This window comes from Harmonia axyridis, chromosome X (assembly GCF_914767665.1).
Source record: "Harmonia axyridis chromosome X, icHarAxyr1.1, whole genome shotgun sequence".
NCBI lineage: Eukaryota > Metazoa > Arthropoda > Insecta > Coleoptera > Coccinellidae > Harmonia > Harmonia axyridis.
The window spans coordinates 4,203,396-4,229,202 of NC_059508.1; the positions used below are offsets into that span (position 1 = coordinate 4,203,396).

Here is a 25,807-nt window from a genome sequence, read left to right on the forward strand (position 1 = left end):
GATACCAGGAAATGAATAAAGACAAAAGAACACTGTTACATTTATTGTGATTTAGATGTGATCTTTACAATGGGTTTCTTTAAATAAAATAGAATATGATAGTACAAATGGTACCTATAAGTGTATTTATTTACATGAAATGTAATTATGTGCTCAAATCAGAACACCAAATGTGCATCATATTTATACACTATGTGTTTTCACTAACGAGATCAATCTGCTATATAAAATGCTAACACTTTGTAACAATAATGACCAACTATTGGAGTCATTCATTACTTTGGAGGGTTAATATTTCATCTGATACATCTAGATGATTTAAAGTAGTCCCCTGCCATCAACACAAATCTTCACTACATCAATACCTATCAACAAGAAACAAAAACCTTCAAATCTAGCGCCGAAAAAAATATGGAAGCAAATGAAATCAGTTGAGCAATAATTATATAATTTCCCTGCACAATACTTCTTTTGCCAACTAGAAAAAAAAGTTTTGTGTTTCATTAACAAGTTAATTATGTGATTGAATATGAAGACTGTTTCCATCATCCAACTTTTTTTCTTAAGCAACAAATGCTTACATAAATTTGTATTCAACCAAAAATAAAAGTCGATTCAATCTAGCATATATACAAAAATAAAGATGATCATATAATTAAGTACATCACATAATTTATCAATACAGTGATAATAAAAATAAGATATTACCGTATCAAAGGTATCAAATTATAATAATAAGTGTAATATATTGTTAAAATCAGCATATTTTCATGTTAAAAACTGAAACTTTTGATGATAAATCTTCAAAATATCTACATTGGCATCAAAACAAACAATTTATGAAATATAATTTACAAATATTTTAGAACATTAAAAAAATACAACAATAAATATACAACTCTTTATAAACTACAAATGGTGTTTTCGAATTGCTTTATCAAATTCTGTAACAAAGTGATTCAAACATTAACATAACTAAAAAAATAAAGCCAGAACTACGCACCTGTCCTACAGAACTGATTACACGAAAAAACAGAAAATATGTTGTACCTTCAGACCTTACACCATAATTGCTGATAAAACAAATTTAGAATATTGATAGAGCAAAAAAAGGTCGAAAATACACATATTTCTGTGAAGTAGCACCAAAATTATTAAAGTTAATTCAGCTGACAACTTTCAAAATAGCATAAAGAAGGGTCACAGTAAATAGAATTGCGAAGGAAATAAGCAACATGCCAGAAGTCATAGAATAAAAATTTCGATAATGTATAAATTCCAGTTTTTTGAAATATTAAGAAAAAGTAAAACATCTCAATTCTAGAATATCATGAAAGCCCTTTGTTTTCTATTAGAATTATATATAATTTGTAAACGTTATCGGTAACTAGGCATAATGCTGAAAGCTTTCACAGCCAGATATTTTCGCTTGTTTCGACTATAACTGCAGTTAGCATCTTTAGAGATTTCTCGGTCGTAGATTGTAACTAGATAGTGTATCAGTATTTCTGTTCTGAAAGACAGATCAACAGGATAGAATAAACCATCTACTCCCCAACTCACCTTAAGGAAAACATAAATACGATATCCGGACAAGAAAATCAATTAGAAGAAATTCATTGTAGTTACAATATATGAACAAAAAATCGCTGGAGATGCTTACCGTAGTTTGAGGCAAAATTAAACTACAGCTAGAAAGTTCCGAATTTTTTCACTCTATGGAGTATTTACGTAGTTCAACAAAAATCGAAGATTTTGAGACGTTTTCTCTTTATCTGGTGTTGCAGTTTAATCCTGAAATTTATTATTTATAACAACTATTGAAATTCACTATTCATTGATGTCTTGATATCATAATATAACTACCTTAAGCACAGTTCAATCAGAATTACTTATTCATTAGAACATCAGTGTTAACAATTATTTTCTACACTTGATACTATATCACTATACAACAACAGATTCTTTTCAACAATTGTGCTTTAATGAAGGCTTTTCAATGTAATCTGTACAATATAAAGTGAGTGAAACACTCTTGGTTCCGTCTTTTATATTGCCCTGTTAACTGACTGAGTTATGTGCGTTTACCATGAGAGATCTGCTTTGTTAAACAAAAATTCGGATATTTGAACGTATGATCTAGATGGTTATAATCAAGTTTTCTGAATTTGACAATTATTACTTCAAATTAAAATTATATTTCTGCAAAATGAATTTTGTTTTAATCTCTACATCGGGGAAATTTATCTTAATATTGAATGAATTTTGCGGAAATGAAATTATGTTTCAAGTACTTCAGACTCAAAATTTCCCAAATATTTATATTTCAATATTTAGAAAAATTGATGTAAATTCTAATAACAATCCGAAAATTCTAGTGATTCTCCATTTCAAAATTTCATTTATCTCCTTGAATTTAATTGTTTTTTTCTTAAAAACAAAATACCAATACATAAAATAAACTAATTTTTGTCTGAAAAATTTGATAAAATTAGGTATTGGTATTTTATTGTCAAAAAAATAAGATTGTATACTAAGCAGATCTCAAATAGCCGTTATGCACAATTATATAAATTTATCTACATGTCATTTTACTTGCTTCTAAATCAAATTGAAAAAAATTATTTGTCATCTTTTAAAATAAAATTGACTTTCTGAAGCATCAAGATGTAATAACAAGTAACAAAAATTTGAACAGAGAAGAAAATAAATTCCTTAAACTTTTGATGTGTGTATTTAGCAAACATTCTTTTTCAATTTGATTTCGGAAATAATATTTACATATATTCAATAGACACTTTCTAACTTTTTAGTACCTTCATACGTAAAAAGCAGGCATTCCTTAATAAAAATATGGAAAAAAAAAAAATCGAAATTCTATTAAGTTCCAATTGCGATATGTTTAATTTAATAGTATACAAACGTAAACTCTGATTTGTATCTTCTGAATAAGTCATAAGTATTCTTGCATAAAATCACAAAAAATTGAGAAGTATAAGAGTTGAAGTAAAGTGAAATTCATTATGGCGTTCATGACTGTTAGGAATTTTTTTTTACTTATTGTTTAGATTTAGATTGTGGGGATTGGGTTAATTTACAGTCTATAATCAATGAAAAATTTGAAATTTCGTAATAAATTTAAAAAAATTTAAAATTGCACACCTTCCAAATGGCTTACATTCCATTGCTGTGAAATATGAAAGGGAAAAAAAATGTATAGGTGAAATAGCTTAGACTTCATCAATGGATGCAATAAAATTGTAGAAATTTCAAGCAGATGAATTTTTTTTTGTTGATTCTCTATTGCTTTTTATGTTTTTTATGCTACTTGTATAAATAAACTCTGTTGATAAAGCTTTACGATTACTAATTGTCATTTTCAGTCAGTTTAAGAATAACGTATGAAAAGGAAGACAAAACACTATTGCACATTGCTAGCTAACTGCTGGATGTAACTCTTACAGGTTCGGCAGGTGTTAAAGGACTACTTTGACTATTTGCACTATGCGGTGTAAGATTATTATGAGCCATCATTTTCTGTCGAACCTCCCTAATTTTTAATTGCAGACTCATTTTGTTTGGGAATATATCCAAGTGCTGTGCTTGGAATGTAGATGTAGCTTGTGTCGAAGGAAACAAGGTATTATGTTCTTTGAACAACTGGAGCACCAACTGACGCCTTTGTTCTAATATCTTGCGATGACCCCTATCCGATTCCCTAGAAGTTCCAGGCGTTCTAGGTGTCCTAGGAGAATTACCCTCGCCCATATCTGTTAACTCTGAAAAAAAAAAAATATATATATGACTGCTCGAATAATTAATACCTATAATCACATATATCCAGTGAATAAAATACTTGATAAAAATAGAAGAAGATGAATACCTCTAACGTTCTCTATATTGAAATCTGGTCCAAAGAACTGATTGCCAATAACTATGGGCTTTGAAGAAGATGCAGATTTGGGAACAGATTGAGGAGTTTCCGGTTCCGATTCTTCTTCAACCGACAAACGATTTGTGTTATGCAGATTTCTCGCTTTTTTGTAGTTAAATAAGCCAGGGCTCTGTGCTGTTATTGAACTTGGCGACTGACATTCCTCAGGCTTGAACTGAGGCAAAGAAGAAAATTTCTTTTGGAAATTGACTTGCTCCAACACTCTGAAAAGAAGTTCAAATATAGGATAACTCTCAGTTTATAAAACTTATATAGAATCCTCACCTATCCATCCCATCTTCTATATTCCTCTTGAAAAAACTTTTTTTCTGAGACGGAGATGTTAGAGGTCCCTCCATCGATTGCTGTTGCGGTATTAATTGTTGTTCCTGTTGATTTTGCTGTTCGTTACCAGGATTATGCGGAGAATTTTCTTTGGAACTTTGAACCTGATTTACGTTACTAAAGACAGCTAATAAAGAAAAGAAATTGATGAATAAAGTTTTCATAAAAATTGAAATATCGCATACCTAAAGATTGACGCCTTTGCAAGGGGGCTTTACCTAACTGCGCTGGAGTGGGGGCAAGCTTGAATTCCTTATTTCCTTCCGACACCGATGAAGATTCTGAATTATTCAAGTGAGGTGATTGAGGAACTTCGCTTTGCGAAGGATTAAACTCACTATCAGTTGAATGCAAATCTTTTTGTTGGTCTATCCTTAGCATTACTCCTAAAAAACAATAAGCGAAATGTTAACACAAGTTGGTTTTTATATCTACCATTTCAACTAACCTGTATTGTTCGCGAATGTAGTAGTGGCACATAACTGACTACTCTGGACGTAATCAGCCTGAGAAGTGTTTAGAATTTTGTTCTGCTGCTGATTTACAATAACGGACTGTGTAGGCGCTGCTTTTGGTAATATCTGTAAAGTTGGCAATAAGCCTCTAACACCTGAATCTCCCATCGATATGGCATAAGAATTCTGCATCATAACATATTGCACTGGATGATCAGAGGCCGATGAAGAAACCATAACTACAGGTTGAGATCTTTCAGGATCATTAGTCAAACATAATCCAGTAGGTCTTGTACCAATCGCGGTAGAATTGAAAATTGCAACAACAGGTTGACTGCTTTGAGTATCGCTCACGTGAATTATGGAATTCGGTTTGACTTGCTGCTTGAGTATAAGTGTTGGGTTATTGTTCATTTTGCTCAAATTGTGTTCAGAATGTCTGGGCGGCAAGCTGTTCCACGGATTATTAGAAGTATCTAATGCTTTCGAGACAGCTATATTCAAAGGGATATCAGTTTTGTAACCTCCACCTGACCAAGTTTCTATTTCTGAGCCGCCTTCTGCTTTTTCCATTTTGACGATTTTGGGAGAAATCGGCATCTTTTGAAAAGCGCCCCCTGTAGGTTGAAAACCGGAAACACCGCTGGGGTTTACAGGTGATTGGTAATGTAAACTAAGGCTATTGGACGTCGGTACTGGACTATATTTGGGACAGTCTGAAGAAGATAACCTAGCTTTAATAGGTTTAGGTCTACATGTAATATCAACACAACCGCTGCTACTAATTGGACTATAAGGTTGCTGAGAATATTGTTTATTTTCAGCCGTTTCATTATCACTATGAGATTCCGTATCAGAATCAGTTACTTTTTCTTTACATTTGAGATCAATCTCTGGACCTGTGTCCTCACATATCACCATCTGATCATCATCAGAACCATCGCCAGGATTGTCCTGTTCCTGCAGAGGTGGTCTTTGCACTTCTATAATTGGTGGGGGGGTATGTAAAGCCTGAGGGCTTGGCAAGGCTTCACCAATATCACCCATCTCACTAGAAGAGTTCAGCTTACCTCTTACTGAACCAGTTGATGATTTTCTCCTATCTTTATTGCACCTGTGAGGAATTTATACTAACTGTAAGACATACCTAATTTCCGAAACCAAATGCCAGAATCATTAACACAAATTTTACTTACCACTTCCACTCTGGATGAGCCTTGAAGTGAGCTTCCTTGACTTCAGAAGCCAATTCATGATATTTTTTCTTTCGTTCGGGAGCTAACGCATACCACCATTCACCTAATATCTTTGATACAGTTCTGTTATCTTGATTTGGATGTCTTTGATGTACCATAGCTCTATGTCTCTTTGAAAAAATCATGAATGCATTCATCGGTCTTCTTATCCTATCTTTGGTCTGAAATAGCGGAAATAACGTAATGGAAAATTTGAATAGTTTATTTGATTTGGCCATTCCCTATTTTTTAAATTTTAATCAACTTAGGGTTTGCTTTTCACTACTTTTTCCGCCTATTCATTTGAAATGTTTTTGAGCCACAAAGGTTCTTCCGTAAATTCTGTTAAAATAAAATAAATTCAAGATAAGAAGAATACTAAGTTGGCACATTAGTCCCCAATACTAAGACGGAGTCAGTGTTTTAAGCGCTGTTTGCATAAAAATTTATAATAAAAAACTTTGAAATTTTTTTGTTGCAAATGAATTTTTATGTTTAAAACATTAAAAATTCTACCTAAGAAGTAGTTTTACAGGTTTTACATAAAAATCAGTCAACACGCTACGAAATGGGCGTCAACCATAAGTAAAGACGGCGAAACATTATTATTTGATAATTTTGATGACTACAACTCGACACAGCAGTATCAAATTAATTCCTACCTTGACTAAACTGCCATCTTTATTGCTGTTGGATAAAGCACTGAGACTCTGACTTCTTCTCTTGTTTCCAGCAGACGTATCGATAGAATCAGTTGTTTCAGGTTCAAATACATCATCATCTTCCTCAATAGTGACAGGCAAAGAATCAATTTCATGTTCCTCATCGTTGATATCACCACCTGTCCTAGATAGAGGTATAGGAGGTGCAGAAAGGGGAGGAGACAACTCGGATGAAGGCGGGGAAATGGGACCTGTTGTTGTGGTCAAAATCGGAACTAACGTATGCCAAGGTATGACGAATGCAGATTGCTGCATTTGATTGTTATTATTGTTTGGTGTTGAAACTTTTGGGTGAGCCATCAACAGCCTGTTCTGATTAAGACAAGGAGTAGATGGTGACATCTGTTGCTGCATAGGTATCCTAATTTGTTGCTGAACTTGCAACGATAAATGTTGCTGAGATGGCGTGCTGACGTGTTGAACTATATGCTCCTTATGGTTATTGAGGCTCGGTGAAACTGAAAGTATTAGGGAATAAGATCTCATGTTGGTTTTTTTGTAATTAAGTCAATTATGTACCTTGTTCTTGCTTCATTATTATGGGAGGTGATGGTGTATGATGAACTGTGGCAGTTGATACTCTTTTCACAACCGATTGAGTTGCAGCAGGCAAAACAGGAACTAGCTGAGTTGGTAACAAATTAGTACCAATAGAGTTCGTCTGAAGTATGCCTGCATTATTGGTGTGACCACTACTTATACTGCTGATATTATTAGTAGCCACCCTTATTGTTGAGGTAGCTTGAAGATGATCACTTTGAATTACCTGCAGAGAATAATTTGTTAGTTTCAGTGACATAAGCCACCAAATAAGATCTCTTTATAATATAGAAAAACTAACCTGTCGTTGAAATGATGTAATATCCTTCTGATCGTCTTCATTCTTGATAATCAATATATTCCTATCAATCGCCTGTGGTGTTACTCGATAAACAGTGCTCGAAGCTGAGAATAAATAAAATATTAATGGAAAAAATAATCATTGGTGATATAGTCTATACCTTGAGTTTGTTGTGATTCAATTTCCATTGACTGGGCAGTGGTGTTTAGGGCATGTTGAAGTATGATGTTGTGCTGCTGCTGTTCTGATGTAACTGAATTCCACTGTCTTGGATTTGGAGAAACTCTTATAACGCTAGTTGTTCCTTGGACAGGTCGTACTAACTCAGGTCTGGAAACATGGGTTAAAGTTTAGATTAGAGGTTTTGAAAGTCAGATTAGTAACAAAAATATGTATTGGAAACCGCTCTTACCGTATCACAGGCTGATGATAAGGAGTATTATATCCAGTTGGAACAGGAGATGTCCTTTTCTGAAGGGAATGGCTACTAATAGGCATGAAGACATTTTGTCTAGAACCGACAGTTATAGGTGACTGCATATGATGGGGTGAAGTTGCCTGACCATTTGGTGAAAAAACTGGTGTTGCTGACCTTGAGCTTCCCAATGAAACTGAAATACAAAAAAATCAAATTCCTTTTTATGAAAACAAGCTGAATGAGTTCTAAAGCAAAGTAATAAAAACTCGAGAAACCTCCCATTTTTGTAATTCATTTGTACATGTATTCTAACATAAAAAACCTTGATGAAAAAAAATGAGTGTAATGAACTACAAAGTGAACAGGAGAAAATTTCTAAACTAGAAAACAAGGAAACAGGTTAAGTACAAATTTCGAATTAAAAATGAATTGATGTGTTCGGTTCGAACTTGAATTAATTGCGTATAATTGAAAGCAATCAGTATTTTTTTAAAATTCATTAACATACCTAACATATTAGCTACATCTGTTTCATCTTGATCAAAACGACCAGTGATACGTCTTTCACTACAGTTAGGTGATGTTTCAGAATCTCTGGAAGTATCTTCACCATCTCCTTTGCTATTAGATCTGGGATATGATGAATTACTTCGAAGACTACTACCCTTAAGACTGAGGTGTCTAGAGCAATAACCTCTTCGTTGTGATTCTTTATTACATGTACCATCTTTCGAACATAACCGTCTCCATTGCTTTCCATTAAATTTTTTCCTTATACCGTTCGGATTTGAAACAATGTCACCTTTTTTGTACTTATGTGGTGTGGCAGCTTGGCTTCTTGGTGTTGTCGGTTGGGATCTGGGTGTTATGCTGCTAGAGGAGCTACCTCGACTATGTACACTGCTTCTTTTACTACTCCCGGATAACTTATCATTGCCTTCTGAAGGAAATATTATGTCCTCTCTCCTGAGCTCGTCTTCACTCTCGTTGAAGTCCTCATAATTTCTAGATGTTGACACTGGAGTGCTCACAGAAACCGGGGTATGTAATCCAGGTGGAGAAACATTTCTGGGATAGTATTCTGGCTGAAGCTGTGGTGGTGAGATTATATTTGTAGATGGCTCTTCCAAATTCTCTAGTTCATCGTACCATGGTGGCCGAAGAAGTCTCAGTTCCGATCTCTTAACTGTGATATAGCAATGCTGCTCGCCTAATTTTGCAACTAGAAATTTTGGAGGTTGTAGTTCTATTTTACAAACTACACCTTCTACAAACATCGACTGGTCATGTCTAACACAAACCCTTGCTCCAAGAGTTATCTGATTGAAAGAGGGACTAGCATCTCCTATTATGTCATAACAATCTTTGTCAAGTACGTTACAGTACTGCAGTATTCTTTCGTCTCTACCATCAAGGGCAACAGTTATCTGGAAAGAAAAAGATAAAGTTACCGAATGAAAATGTTATGAACACAAGTCTTTTCACAATTCCAAGCTAGAATTCGAAAATTGGCTTTCAAACAATTTTACATGATTAAATAAAGACTATATATGAAATGATTTTTGTGAAAGAACTATTTATGTCGTACAGACTAGAAACTAAAAATACCTATTCACAGAGTGAGATAATTCATTCTCAACAACTTTTTAAGGGTGAACTTTTGAAATTTTCCATGGATCAGATAACCCTAGAATGAGCAAGAATTGACAATATGTGTAAGAATTGGAAGAATGCTATTGACACATAAAAAAATCATATCTAGATTTATTTGCTCCTCTCCTGCTGCACTAGACTTCACCTCGAACAAAAAAATCTCACGCAGTTTTCAGGAACTGTATTGAATTGGAACTGTGATGAAGTATGACATTGTGTTGCACCTGTAGAAATTGGGAGTATCTAAGTCCATTGTATTAGGCCAATTGAAAAGTCTCCGGTCTGATGCACAGATGGCAGTGCTAGTATTAAATCCATATGATTTTTAGTTAGTACCAATCTTCAAACGATACGTGTCAAAATTTGACAGTAGTCCGACCATTAGTTTGTGAGATATTGCGTTGTGATTGTAGCTACTTTTGTTATTTGAAAAAAGGAATTTCGATTGCTGATAAAATATTGCTTTTTGAAGGGAAGAATACATTTGAAGCTAAATCTTGGCTTGATGAACAGTTTCCGGGGTCTGCACCAGGAAAATCAACCATCATTGATTGGTATGCTAAGTTTAAACGTGTATATGAGCACCGAAGACGGCGAACGCAGTGGACGCCCAAAAGAGGCTGTCACCGACGAAAAAATAAAAAAGTTCGCAAAATAATTTTGAATGACCGTAGAGTGAAGTTGATCGAGATAGCAGACATTGTGAAGATATCATCTGAACGTGTACATCATATCATTCACGAATATTTGTACATGAGGAAGCTGTATGCAAAATGGGTGCCGCGCGAGCTCACAATCGATCAAAAGCAATAACGTGTTAATGATTCTGAGCAGTGTTTGAAGCTGTTTAAGTGCAATAAACCTGGTTTTTTGCGTCGATATGTGACAATGGGTAAAAGATGACTCCATCATTTCACTCCGGAGTCCAATCGACAGTCAGCTGAGTGATGAACCGAATCCAAAGCGAGGAAAAACACAACAGTCAGCTGGCAAGGTTATGGCATCAGTATTCTGGGATGCGCAAGGTATAATATTCATTGATTACCTTCAAAAGGGCCAGACCATCAACAGCGATTATTATTTAGCGTTATTGGATCGTGTAAAGGATGGACTCGTTAAAAAACGGCCCCATTTGAAGAAAAAAAAGTGCTGTTTCATCGAGACAATGCACCGTGTCACAAATCAATGAAAACAATGGCAAAATTCCATGAATTGGGCTTCGAATTGCTTCTACATCCACCGTATTCGCCAGATCTGGCCCCCAGCGACTTTTTCTCGTTCTCAGACCTCAAAACAATGCCCGCTGGAAAGAAATTTAGCGCCAATGAAGAAGTAATAGCCGAAACTAAGGCCTATTTTGAAGCGAAAGACAAATCGAACTACAAAAATGGTATCGAAAAGTTGAAAGATCGCTACAATCGCTGTATCGCCCTCGAAGGCAACTATGTTGAATAATAAAATCGAATTTTGCCAAAAAAATGTGTTTTACTATGGTAGACCGGGGACTTTCAATTGACCTGTTATTGCTGCTATAGACGCCCAAACATTGTTAATTTATTTTCCAAGGATCGAATTTTATTTATTTATCGGCGGTTCTTTTATGCAATCGATTATGAAAATAATTTAATTCATGGTGTGTCCCTCTTCGCAATCTAAATTTGAATTTTCTGACACATGCATATATTAACATGTCGAAAATTATGCATAACTTAAGGCAACTATGTTTCAATTAAGAACCCCTTCATTGGGTTGTTTTGATTCCAGTATGAAATGAAGTGGAAAGTCACGGATTAATCTGACGCTTCTTCTAATTGCATGAAACCACACCAATGATATTCCAATTGAAGTTGGAAAACCAATTCAAACGTTGCTATTTTCAGCGGAGTCCTTTCAATCAGGCTTCATTAGATTATTTCATTTTAATATGCAGTTCCAAATAATACAGTAAATGAATTTGAATAGTTTTGGGTTATCAGTAGAGATACTATCAATGATTTGAGGTTTCTAAATTGAATTATTGAGAAAGAATGAGGAAAATACCTACTAGAAAATATAGCCTTATCAAATCTTTGAAACAGGAAAGTGGTTATAGTAAGTTTTTGAATGAAGACCTTTAGAGTACAAAAAACATTGAAACATTTTCGTAACGAAAATAATTGATATGGATCAGTTTGGATTCAAATTCGACTAGAGTAGAGTTCGGCAAATTTCAAATGAATTTTTTACACTATGGATGTTCATTCAACTTCAGTACACGTAAATCTTTATTGTCCTTGCACAAGTACAGGCGCAAATATGTTTTCAGATGCTTAACCTCACATCCGGAATTTGTGTAATGTTCATCATACAAATCATAGTTATTTATTATTATTCGAGGCAATTAATTTACGCGCTCTGAACGTTTTCATTAAATTGTAAAAAAACGCGTATTTCACAAGAGGCTTCCGATTATTATTTTCCTCTATACAAAAAATTGACAAATATATGCCCATTCAAATAGCCGAACTGTTGATATTCTATGAAAGAGTAGAAACACCGCAAATTTCAAGCAAAATTCAAGGGAATGGTAACAATTTTTTTCCTTGAACCCTTTCAAAGGTTTAGTATTGGAAATATGGTACTCTTTTATGCTAGAAAAGTTTCGATGTTGCAAGCTACATTGGTAAGAAACATTTTCAAAAATTATGGAACCGCTTGAGAATGCTGAAAATTTGAAATTCAAGCAGAGAAGTTATTAAAAAAATCACTTGCGATTTCTGTATACTACTACTTTCAAGAAGAAAGCAGATAGTGTTATCGATAATATTATGACTTCACCAGAAAACTAGTGCAGGACAATATGACAACCGAGAAGAAAATCATCGATATATCTGTTCCCAACATCAATTTTCTGTCTGAGAAGACACTCTTAATCACAGAGTTTAAACAGTGCTTGAAGATTCGTTCAATGTGGTGGATCTGTATGATTTGATCTATATCATCATATTATAAATAATATGAGAATTTTTTTTTTGTATTTTGATTTTTAAAATGATTATCATGAAAATTAAATGGTATGTTCGTAGGAATAAATGAATATCAGTAAAATAACGTTGCGGGGCCTCAAAAACTCACTGCATAGTTTTGTTACCAAACCTTTCCATATCGAATCAATCATTTTATTAGTTTACACGCTTTTGATATTTTCATTAAAATGTAACAAAAAAACGTATTTCACAAGAAGCTTCCGATTATTATTTTCCTCTATACAGAAAATTGACAAATATATGCCCATTCGAATAGCTGAACTGTTGATATTCTATGAAAGAGTTGAAACATCGCAAATTTCAAGCAAAATTCAAGGGAATGGTAACAATTTTTTTCCTTGAACCCTTTCAAAGGTTTAGTATTGGAAATATGGTACTCTTTTATGCTAGAAAAGTTTCGATGTTGCAAGCTACATTGGTAAGAAACATTTTCAAAAATTATGGAACCGCTTGAGAATGCTGAAAATTTGAAATTCAAGCAGAGAAGTTATTAAAAAAATTATTTGCGATTTCCGTATACTACTTCTTTCAAGAGGGAAGCAGATAGTGTTATCGATAATATTATGACTTTAACAGAAAACTAGTGCAGGACAATATGACAACCGAGAAGAAAATCATCGATATACCTGTCCCCAACATCATTTTTCTGTCTGAGAAGACACTTTCAATCATATAGTTTAAACAGTGCTCGAAGATTCGTTCAATGTGATGGTTCTGTATGATTTGATCTATATCATGATATTATAAATAATATGAAAATTTTTTTTTGTATTTTGATTTTTAAAATGATTATCATGAATATTAAATGGCATGTCCGTAGGAATAAATGAATATTAGTAAAATAACGTTGCGAGGCCTCAAACACTCACTGCATAATTTTGTTACCAAACCTTTTCATATCAAATCAATCATTTTATTAGTTTAAACGCTTTGGATGTTTTCATTGAAATGTAAAAAAAAACGTATTTCACAAGAGACTTCCGATTATTATTTTCCTCTATACAAAAAATTGACAAATACATGCCGATTCAAATAGCTGAACTGTTGATATAAGATGAAAGAGTTGAAACACCGCAAAATTCAAGGGAGTGGTAACAATTTTTTTCCTTGAACCCTTTCAAAGGTTTAGTATTGGAGATATGGTACACTTTTTTTATGCTAGAAAAGTTTCGATGTTGCAAGCTACATTGGTAAGAAACATTTTCTAAAACTATAGAACAGCTTGAGAATACTGAAAATTTTAATTTCTTTCGATTGCCGTATACTACTTCTTTCAAGAGGGAAGTAGATGGTGTTATCGATAATATTATGACTTCACCAGAAAACTAGTGAAGGCCAATATGACAAGCGAGAAGAATATCATCGATAGATCTGTACTCAGTATCAATTTTCTGTCTGAAAAGGCATTTTGAATCACAGAGTTTAAACAGTGCGTGAAGATTAGTTCAATGTCGTGGTTCTGTATGATTTACCTGGGCCTAACCAGAAATTCTTCTTGAAAATTCGACTTTATTCTTCAGCAAAGTCACCTTAAAGAGGGATGCATGTCTTTCAAATTTTCAATACCTTTTCTGTTATTTTTCAAACAATAACAAATGTAGTAGGGATGTTACGAAAAGAACCGAACAGGTTCTTCGCAACAAGTTAATGAAGCGTCACTTGACCTTCAATATTTCTTTTGAAGCTTGGTACCAGGGTTGCCATGTTGCTTCATTGAAAATACCACAAACATTGAAAATACCACAAACAATGCCCAAAAATCATGATATTTTCGAAAATCCCTTAAATTTTCATATGTTGATTACTAACCTTACTGAACGTAATAATTAATTAATTTTAGATTAATTAACTAATCAATTAAGATTGTAATGGACGTATGTATACACAGAATATAATAAAATAAGTATTCAATTACTCTTACTACAGAAAAAAAAATTCATAAAAATGGATATTAGACATTGGAACAATGAAATTTATATATGAAAATATATCTAGGGCCGAATTATTTTCTGCAATAGTTTGATACATGTTTGCATTGAAATTATCTAGCATAACTTGGGTGGGCTAAAAGGCGATTTTCATCAAATGAAAACTCTTGGAATTGCTTTAGTGGGCGGAATTGACAATTTATTCCTCAACTCGTCTTTGATGATGTTGATTATTGAAAATGCTCGTTCTACAGTAGCATTTGAAATGGGAGGAATATAAGAGCTATAGCAAGCTTGGATGCCTATATCGTGGTTCTTCTAGAGTTCGAAAGTAGTATTTCCATTAATAAATAGACATTAAATTAGGCGAACAATTCGACATAATGATAATATAAAATTTGAATATTTTTCCCCAAAAAATATCCCAAGAAATATAATCTCCCAAATTTCCCCTGAGTGTCCAAAAATCTCCCAAATTTGGGGGAAAATACCCCAATATGGCAACCCTGCTTGGTATTAAGGAAAAAAAAAGTGGTATGGCATCTGTTTTCCAGGCCCGGTACATATTGAGTAACGTGTTATTATCCCAAAAGAAGATTATACTTACTTACGCACCCACAACGCTCAAAGTATATTCTAAAAAGCTGAAATTGTTTTTGAAACTGTAATGTCCCAACCCAAAGATCAATATGAAATTTCATCAAACTCTGACTAATAAAGGGTGTTTTTTTTAGTGCTATAGAACTTTAAATTGCAATAAAACAACGATGGATTATTCGATTGACATAAACTTGATTTATCCACAAGATAATCTTGTGGCATTATATTTTAAATATGATTTCTGGCATATGACCGCCACGGCTGGCTCGGATGTAGTTCAATCTGGACGTCCAATTTTCGATGACCTTTTCCAACATTTGTGGCCGTATATCGGCAATAACATGGCGAATGTTGTCTTCCAAATGATCAAGGGTTTGTGGCTTATCAGCATAGACCAATGACTCTACATAGCCCCACAGAAAGTAGTCTAGCGGTGTTAAATCACAAGATCTTGGAGGCCAATTCACAGGTCCAAAACGTGAAATTAGGCGGTCACCAAACGAGTCTTTCAATAAATCGATTGTGGCACGAGCTGTGTGACATGTTGCGCCGTCTTGTTGGAACCACAGCTCCTGGACATCATGGTTGTTCAATTCAGGAATGAAAAAGTTAGTAATCATGGCTCTATACCGATCACCATTGACTGTAACGTTCTGGCCGTCATCGTTTTTGAAGAAGTACGGACCAATGATTCCACCAGCCCATAAATCGCACCAAACAGTCAGTTTCTCTGGATGTAACGGTGTTTCGACATACACTTGAGGATTAGCTTCACTCCAAATGCGGCAGTTTTGTTTGTTGACGTAGCCATTCAACCAGAAGTGCGCTTCATCGCTAAACAAAATAAAATGGACGTAGTGCGCGAGACGTATTCCGCACAGAACCATTATTTTAGAAATAAAATTGCACTATTTGCAAGCGTTGTTCAGGCGGGAGTCTATTCATGATGAATTGCCAAACCAAACTGAGAATAAATCACTTGACAGCTGTTAAATCGGTCGTCATCTTGAACAGTAATGCCAACTTAAAGTTTTATACCTCGAAAAAAAACACCCGTTACAAAGCTACATATTGAAATTAAGGGAATTTCACGTTTACGCATGACAAAGGCTGAACCGAAAGAGCTTACCCAACCCGTACACATGACAGCAAAATTGATAAATATTATGTATGTAATTAATTAATTTATGCATGTTCCGATAGATTATGACCTACCCATTACGTGATTTTTCATTGGGATTAATGCCATCAATATAACCAAACAGGAAATATTTCAGAATTTTATTTTAAATAATGATCACATTCAACTGATTGTCAAATGGCTTTTAAATTATCCACCTAATCATATCTTCACCAAGAAACCCAATATCATCACGTTTACAATACCACCTGTCACATGCAGCGAAGAATATACTTTTAGATCAATATTGCCAGAACTCGGAATCGCTCAATACGAAACATTCTACATAAAAACTATATACGAATTCTCGGGTTACAATTGATTCATTCAAATCGGGTTGAATCGAGTCTAATGGAAATTCGATTACTAATGGAATGAATATTTGAAATTGCAATTCTGAAAATTGGTCGGACAGAGGTTTTTTTTTTAGAAAATAACAGATAACCTGCCGGAACGTTTGCACTTTGGCAGGTAAATCGTCACGTGTGTGTCTCGCTTCGATGTGAATATAAGCAATTTCATGAATGAACCATAACGTCCAACGAAATTCCTGAAATTCACGTCTTTTTCTATAGCTAAAGTGGAAACAAGAAACGCACTACCGCAGTAAAATCGCAAATAGCACCTAGTCGACAAAACGCTAAACGTGATTTTTTCCGTTATCGAATAACATACCACATTCAGTTTACCGGGCATTAAAATTCAATGCCAAATTAAAAATAGTGTTGCATATTGCAGATATATCTTGGAAGACCGGATTTTCACTAGAATTGCTTCGATACACTGAGGAAATCGATGAAAAAAAACGAACAATATTTATAAAGCTTGAAATGGTGACTCTAGATATAAACGCAAAATTTCCACCTGATCGGATTTATAATCACAGAAATACTTGGTATAGTATATCCAAAGTCACTTGAACTAGTCCATGAAAACGCTTGGCCATAGATGTCCTTTTGAAGTGGATACCGCGATCTGCTAAATACCAGGGTTTATTTGAAAGTATTGTAAGGCAATAAATTCACTGGCCCCAAAGGAATTTCTAGAAACTTGGAAAACCTTGTATAATCGAAATATTCATCTTACTCCAAGTGACTTTGGATATAATATACCTATATCTTTTCCAATATTCTTCTTGAATTTTCTGTGGTCCTTATTACACTATCCACATTAAATTTCGCAAATAGCTTGGAACGGTGATTTTATATATATATGTACTCGTAAAATTTCAATATGAACGGATTCATTAGCACAGAAATATGTGGTATTTATTTTTTCAATATTCTTCTTGAATTTTTGTGGTCCTAATGACGCTATACACACGAAATTTCGCACGAAGCTTGGTATGTCTATTCTATATATACACGCAAAATTTCAACCCGATCGGATCCGTGGAATATAGGATATTTCTCTTTCAATATTCTTCATGAATTTTCTGTGGTCCTTATGACAGTATCCACACGAAATATCGCAAATAACTTGGAATGGTGATTTTATATATATGTACTCGTAAAATTTCAATCTGAACGGATTTATTAGCACAGAAATATGTGGTATTTATTTTTCAATATTCTTCTTGAATTATCTGTGGTCCTAATGACGCTATCCACACGAAATTTCGCACGAAGCTTGGTATGTCTATTCTATATAAACACGCAAAATTTCAACTCGGTCGGATCCGTGGAATATTGGATTTTTCTTTTCCAATATTCTTCTTGAATTTTCTGTGGTCCTTATGACAGTATCCACACGAAATATCGCAAATAACTTGGAATGGTGATTTTATATATATGTACTTGTAAAATTTCAATCTGAACGGATTCATAATCACAGAAATATTTGGTATTTATTTTTCAATATTCTTCTTGAATTTTCTGTGGTCCTTATGACACTATCCACACGAATTTTCGCACGAAGCTTGGGATGTCTCTTCTATATATAGACACGCAAAATTTCAACCAGATGGGAACTGTGGAATATTGGGTTTTCTTCTTGTATTTTCTGTGGTCCTTGTGACAGTATCCACACGAAATTTCGCAAATAGCTTGAAATGGTGATCTTATATATATGTAGTTGTAAAATTTTTATCTGATCGGATTTTTAATCACAGAAATATTTGATATTTATTTTTCAATATTCTTCTTGAATTTTCTGTGGTCATGATGACGCTACACTGAAAAATATATATGCTATATCCAAGACTAGTAGTCTTGACTGGAAGCAATATTAGACTCATATATCCGCAAGCATAACTTGACTCAATGCAAGATGCACGTTATTCTTAAACGTAAATGTTCACTACAATTCATATGAGGAAAAGTAAACTTGAGAATAGTATAATAACTTTTATATCAAGATGAAGGATTACTTTAACCAAGAATAAGCCCACTTGGATCGAACATAGAACAATCTTCTGGCAAAACTTTCTTAGTTTCCGATTAAGAATAAGGCTTCTTGGAATGAGTATAGAACATTCTTCGAGTAAACCTACCTAAAACTTCGAATAAGAATAAGACTTCTTGGATCGAACATAGAACAATCTTCTGACGAAACTTCCTTAGTTTCCAAATAAGAATAAATAAAACTCGGTGGTTTACAATTCTTTGGGTATATTAATCGCTAGAGGTAACATTACGTCCGAGATTTAGGGTACTTCATTGTGTAGGATTACTGTAGATTTGTACGAATTGTAAGGAATATAAGGTTCATGGTACAACTCTACAGTAATCGTACATAATGAAGTACGGAGGTAATGTTACCTCTAGCGATTAATATACCCGAAGAATTGTAAACCACCGAGTTTCGAATTGTATTATACTTGAGTTAAGTGAAATGAAGTTGAATTTATTTTGGAAATCATCTATTATCTCTTCAAATATAGAGAAACTTGTACCTTTCAGGCAGTATTAACATATTAGGTATCACGATATTATTTATCTCGACAAATCATATTGGGCATATATCGTATAATCCCTCAATATTGGTTTTTGAAATAAATGACATCCTCTGTTAGGCAGATTATTTTGGAGAGAAGATCGAGTTTTTTTTTAATGATTAAATATGGAAGGTCTAGTATCACATCGTTAAAAAACGGATAGCTGATGGAGGGATAACAACAATAATTATTTTCTCCGAAGGATCACTCAACATTCCATATTTTTCTTATGAGGTACCTGAAAATGGAATTTTGGGTGATAACAGAATTTACAAAGGAAAAAATTGAACACATTTTATTTTCTCAACATGAACATATAACATTCGTCAAAAATATATAATATATTATCATAAAAAAAACGTATAACAAAAATTAAAAAATTATATCTTTGTTTCCTAAAATTAGAACAGGTACTAAATTTGTACCACCTATTGCATTAACTATTGTGTGAACATACTTGAGTACATACCGACGACTCTACTATCTTAATCCACACTCAGTGAATTTCATCCTTTTTCCGATATTAGGGATCAATTCCTTAATTAGGCTTTCTGTTAGTTTTGTTATATTATCAGGTGTTATTCCATGCTCTGAAAACCCAAAGCGTGAATTTCAGTATAAAATCTAATGATACCTGCCAACAATCAATCTGTTAATTTTTTCATTCAGACCAACGAAGTGCATAAAACAATTTCTCAAAATATCTGTAAATATAGGTACTCACCCTTGAATATTGGAATCAAATCGGCCAATTCCCATTCATCTAGAATTTTCTCCATAATAATAAATCACTAAAAATATTATGAACACTAAACTATAAAAAACTGTTCCTGCTCTCTTCGACTTCGAAAATGTCTGCCAATAAACTTTCCACTTTCCACTAGTTCCAACTATCTAGACTAGCATCATGCGCAAGCCCTATCATTCGCTCCGACCAACCACAATCTGCGCAGGAACAAACGGCCAGCCGTAGTAGAGCGTATCTGTATTTGGCTTGCGTATATTAGTATTTGGATGAAGAATAGTGTATGCTTCAGAAAAGCAGTAAATGAATTCGCGGAAGATATTTTAGATTTCAACCAAGATAGCTATTCTTAATATAATCAGTGCAACTCTTCCATCAAAACAAATGATTTTCAATGGATCTTGATAGCTATTCTTGCTTTTATACTAGTGATCTTGTTGAATCGAGAACATGAAATTTTCAGTTAAATATATTGTAATCTTGGTAAACAAGTATATGTGTGTTCTTGAAATGAAAGAATGATATTTTTGTTTCAAGTAAAATAGTTTCAACGCAATATTAAAACAACTTAGATTTAGAATATTTGTTCAAGATTATCCTTATACTTGAATGTAGATTACGATTTTTTTCCGTGTATCCACAAGAAATTTCGCACGAAGCTTGGGATGTCCATTCTATATATACACGCAAAATTTCCACCTGATCAGATCAGTAGAATATTGGGTTTTTCTTTTCCAATATTCTTCTTGAATTTTCTATGGTTCTGACGGTGTGATTAACTTGAAATTAAATAGGGATCTGTTCATTTCCTCTTTTCCAAAATAAACATATGAAACAATACTATTGAAAAATCAGCTTATTAAATAAAAAAAGATATATATTGTTCTCTGCGGATACGAAACTGTGACTGCTCGGATGCCAACCGAGCGCTTCTCAGAGCTTAAAAAAAAGTATTTCGTGCCATACATTTTGAATTTCGTGATTCTGTGTGGATTTTTCCAAATATGAAATCTTGATTAAACTCAGTACCAACAACATGCAACATAAAATATACTAACTAACAAAAAAACTGCAACATCCAGAAGAAGCTGTTAAAATTTTATTTTTTTGGTAAACAAAGATAGTATAGCAAGGAGTAAATGACTAAATTTTGGTGAAAAAAACAGAGGATTTACTCTTCTTTTAATAAATTTGTTAATAATGTGTTTGTCCACCGCGATTATCTATACCCTCCCCAAAACGTCTCAGCAATGATGCAATAAGATTGTCTATTTCTTCTTGAGGGATACTATCCCAAGCTACCTCTACTTCATGTCTCAGAGCCGCCAAAGTCCGTGGGAACTGGGGTAAATTTACAAGCCTTCTTCCCACGATGTCCCAAACATGCTCTAAAGGCGAAAGATCGGGGGATCTGGGCGGCCATGGCAAAATATCCACATGGTTTGCTTCGAAAAAGTTTAACCTAACTCTGGCAACATGAGGTCGGGCATTATCTTGCTGAAATATTGGATTCTCATGTGCCTCCATGGAGAATCGGGATTCATCAGAAAAGACGACTTGATGCCATTTCACAATCCAACGTTTTCTGCACCACTGTAATCGTTGCCGGCGATGCTCAACCGTCAGAGGTAACACAAGATGGGGTCGATAATGCTGAAGTCCAAAAGACCTTATCCGGCGGTAAACCGTTCGGACAGTTACAAGATGGCCTTGTTGCCCTAACCATTCATCACCCAAAGATCGAGTTGTCGCAAATCGGTCTCTAATGGCCATAAGTCTTAGATGTTGATCTTGAACTTCATTTGAGCCCCTCCGACATCCGGTGCCTACTCTTCTTCGATTTTGGGGCATTATCAAACCATGTTTAACAACATCTCGTAACAGTAGTTGGATTTGTCTTCATACGGTTAGCGATTTCTTGAAATGACAACCCCGCCTCCCGTAGACCAATAATTCGAACTCTTTCAAATTCACGAAGCTGATGGCGATAAAGTCCACGTACACGTGCTATAGGCATTTTAACAACAACTAAACATCGACTTTGGATCTCCTCGAACAGCTGGTTTGTTGTAAAATTTAAAAAACTGTCAAAAAACGACTACAATATTCAAGTAACAAAAATTGTTTACATGAAAAAAACATCTTCTTCAGGGTGTTGCAGTTTCTTTGTCAGTTAGTATAGTAACATTTGCAACTGTAGTTGATGTCAGAATAAATGTCATTTAAAGATATATCGAAGTTTCCGATACAAGAAAAACCATTGCGTAAAATTAATCGTCTCTAAATTTTCAAAGAAGCCGGTCCTGCTTCGTAAAGCAGTATTTAAAATTTCGGTGGCTTTTTGTAAAACCAAGGAAGGTACGTACTTTGATTACCATTGAAAAGTATTTATCGATATCAATCTACTACAGAGCTGCCAGCTCAAATTGTGTTTCTTTAAACATTGTTTACTATTAATTGTATGTGTATATAAGTATGTAAATTCTGACTCATATGTTATAGTTTGGGGACTTGAGTATTACCTGACTCAGAAGCAGAGCAAGTGGGCATGAGCTAAATGATAATTACGAAGATAAAAAGCACATCTGTACTGATTTACTTAATTTCTGTGCACGCAAGCTGAATTTATACTACTATCGTACGCTGATTACGAATTCTTCAAAATGAAAGAATCAATAACATAATAATATTATCGAAAACATGGTCGATATTTTCCTTGGAAAAGAAAATTGGTGAATCAATTTGAAATCGTTATCATTACATGTAATACAAATGATTACAAATTCCAATTTCCTACCAACTATTGATTAATCGAAATCATTTTGTGAAAGATAACTCTGCGAGCAAATAATTCAACTGATTATTAATTACTATAATAAGTTCACTACGTACTATGATTTCAACTTCCACGAATACGGCCAAAGTTTCACGAAAACTATACATTCGAAAAAACAATTAAATTTAATACAATAGATTGTTATTTTCATTAAATATCTCGAACTACGAAATTTTTTTCGTAGTTCCGGATCAAACATTCAAAATTTCGCACTATTTTATAATTTCAAGTGATACAGGGTGTCGCAAGGGCGAGTGCCTATTAGACGTTTCTGAAGAACTAGACCTATTTGAATTCAGAAAATTGAGATTACGATATTGTTAGATATTCCCTATTTACCTAAACTTTTTTTCTATTGATATTTTGAAAAAACTATTTGGAATAATAGAATAGTTGAAAAAGAGAAGAAAATATTTTTTCAGAAAAATTATTTTCATTCCGTGTATAACCGGAAATATCTGATAATATCAAATATAATAACAATTTTTAGAAATTAAATAGGCTCAGTTCTCCAGAAACGTCTAATAGAAACTCGAACTTAGGACACCCTGTATGTTGGTTATCAAATATAATGCAGCACATATGATCTATACAATTCAAATCAGATGATCGAAAAGCTTGCTGTGAACTAGCATATACATGAGAAGACATGAAGCTTTGGTATAGAATATCCAAAGTCACTTGGAGGAAGATGAATATTTCGATTATGCAAGGTTTGTCCAAGTTTCCAGAAATTCTTTTGGGGCCAGTGAATTTATTGACTAACAATACTTTCAGATAAACCCCGGTATTTTGCAGATCGCGTTATCCACTTCAAAGGGACACATCTATGGCCAAGCGCTTTTATGGACTAGTTCAAGTGACTTTGAATAAACTATACTATGTTGTACATGTTGCTTGTTGTGTGAAAATAAATTTTGAAAAGACACATAACTTTTTACTGTCTATGATTATGAAACCCATCTCTAGAGATAGTTTTGTGACATAATTTATTCCGACCAAACATAATAGGAGGTTTTCAGGAAAACGCGAGTATCCTAGAATATCCTTCAGACCCTTTTTTGCTGCTATAGAGACTACCACAAAGACGACTTCGTTGACCTAATTACAAAGTCTTAAGTTAAGACTCTGTAATATGTTTCTTGGACTCCTTCCTACAGAATCCCAAGTTATAACAATCCCTCTAGTTGATGTATTATTCAAAGATGCTCTACAATATAGATTATCTTGTGTTAAAATGAGAAAATCCCTAATTTGCAAAAATAAAGGAATACCAGAAAAAAGAAACTTGACCTTAGAAACAATTTAACTAAAAAATTTAAATTTTCAATTGAACAATTTACATTTTTGTGCCATTTATAAGTTTATCAAGTCATTTTCAACAACAACATTTCGCTGAAAATTAATCCTAATGCTGATTTAACATGTGGTGCTGCTTCATTATATCTCAATTGGAACAAGTAATTCAATTACATGTGAAATACTACTCAGAATGCAACCTCCACAATAAATAAAGTTTAACGTAACCGCTTCTAATTTTTAGAACTTCTAATTAAAACGATACTGTGAACATCCATTAATTTTTCGAAATTTTTAAACAGAATAATAATTTTCCACTGAATGATAAAATTTGCAGCAGATTCAATTGTTTCACTTGGATTATAATGAATTTAAAAATATTTCTGTCCCAAGTCCATGAAAGTAATTTCTATAAAAGAAAAAATAAGAAATACTGGTATAAAAAAAATGAGTAACAAGTTTAGTTCTTACGATACAGAGCTGATTTGAGAAAGAAACATTTATATAACTGATCAAAAAATAATTATTCATTCTGGCTCGATGACATAGAAGAAACATGATAAACAAGTTGTTTCATTGATTTTAAGTGGACTAAATTCGTTCAAATTTTGAGATAATACCATTTATAATTAATTTTATGTCAAATGGTGCTTCGAGTTTCTTGAACTTAGTGCTTCAAAAAACTATAACTACTAGTTCCAAATTTTGGATTGACAAAAAGGAAATAGAATACTCACATTTGTTCCATTAGCATCCCGAATGACTCCTGGATAATACCAATCACCCTGTTTAGCCAGTACCCGATGATCACACCATTCACTTAAATCAACGACATTTTGTTTATTATTGAATGTACTTCCTTCGTTCAATCTAGGGGGACAAGAATAATCAACAGCAGTTGACTGTGGTGTAGTAATAACACTTTGCACAACAGATACAGGAATGCATGGGGTACCCAAGTTCTGAACATTGTTCTCTTCCAATTCAGATGGATCAAATTTTCTCTTTTTAGGAAGCTTTCGTACACACATATCCATGTTTGACATAATTCAAACATTAACTTCAACTAATGAGAAATTTTTGAAAACCCAAAGAGGCATTGTTCTCATTTATTATGTACATCTTTGTTCAAGTTGTATATTCATCACCTGAAAGTGTATATTTCTATATACACTAGAGTTTTCTGGCTCATTTTTTCACATAATCATTCTGAAAAAAGAAAATATAATCAATGAACAGCAGGAATAAAGGTATACGATACAAAATACTATTTTACAATTGCTACTATGACCAATAAACAAATGCTACTTTATGAATGGAATGTTATTATAGTACCTTTTCATAGTAAATAAACATTTTTTTTCAAACGAAATCATACATTCTCTTTTGTATCTATAGACATTTGTCGATGAGTCACTAATTACCGTCGGGATTATTATCATTAAAATGAAGGAGTTTTATGGATTATTACCTAATTTTTTATTAAATATAAATCACAACATTTGCTCACTGAACACCCACAGAACGCAGTCATAAAATAACCTCCCTCCACTCAGTATAGCCAGTAGTAAAGAATGAAAAATCTCTATACTATTCGGAATACTTCGGCAATTGTCGTCCTTAGATTTGACAATGAGACAATTAGCTGAATGAAT

The 25,807-nt window shown here is 33.6% G+C and overlaps 1 protein-coding gene across 4 annotated transcripts; it reads right to left on the minus strand.

Moving 5' to 3' along the window:
* Nucleotides 1-28: 28 nt before the first annotated feature.
* LOC123686477 (putative transcription factor capicua) lies at nt 29-25,736 on the minus strand. 4 transcript variants are annotated; one of them, XM_045626645.1, is made up of 14 exons: nt 25,624-25,736; nt 24,890-25,361; nt 8,753-9,377; nt 7,945-8,143; nt 7,693-7,862; nt 7,533-7,636; nt 7,211-7,457; nt 6,632-7,149; nt 5,931-6,151; nt 4,728-5,848; nt 4,465-4,665; nt 4,220-4,406; nt 3,884-4,158; nt 29-3,779 (listed from the first exon to the last, which is right to left on the minus strand). In XM_045626645.1, the coding sequence occupies exons 2-14, from the start codon at nt 25,196-25,198 to the stop codon at nt 3,439-3,441; spliced, it is 4,518 nt and encodes a 1,505-aa protein (XP_045482601.1). In that variant the 5' UTR covers nt 25,199-25,361; nt 25,624-25,736; the 3' UTR covers nt 29-3,438. The 4 variants fall into 4 exon arrangements, with proteins under 4 accessions (XP_045482601.1, XP_045482598.1, XP_045482602.1 ...); XM_045626642.1 differs by having other exon boundaries at nt 8,459-9,377; XM_045626646.1 differs by having other exon boundaries at nt 25,488-25,649.
* Nucleotides 25,737-25,807: the final 71 nt, after the last annotated feature.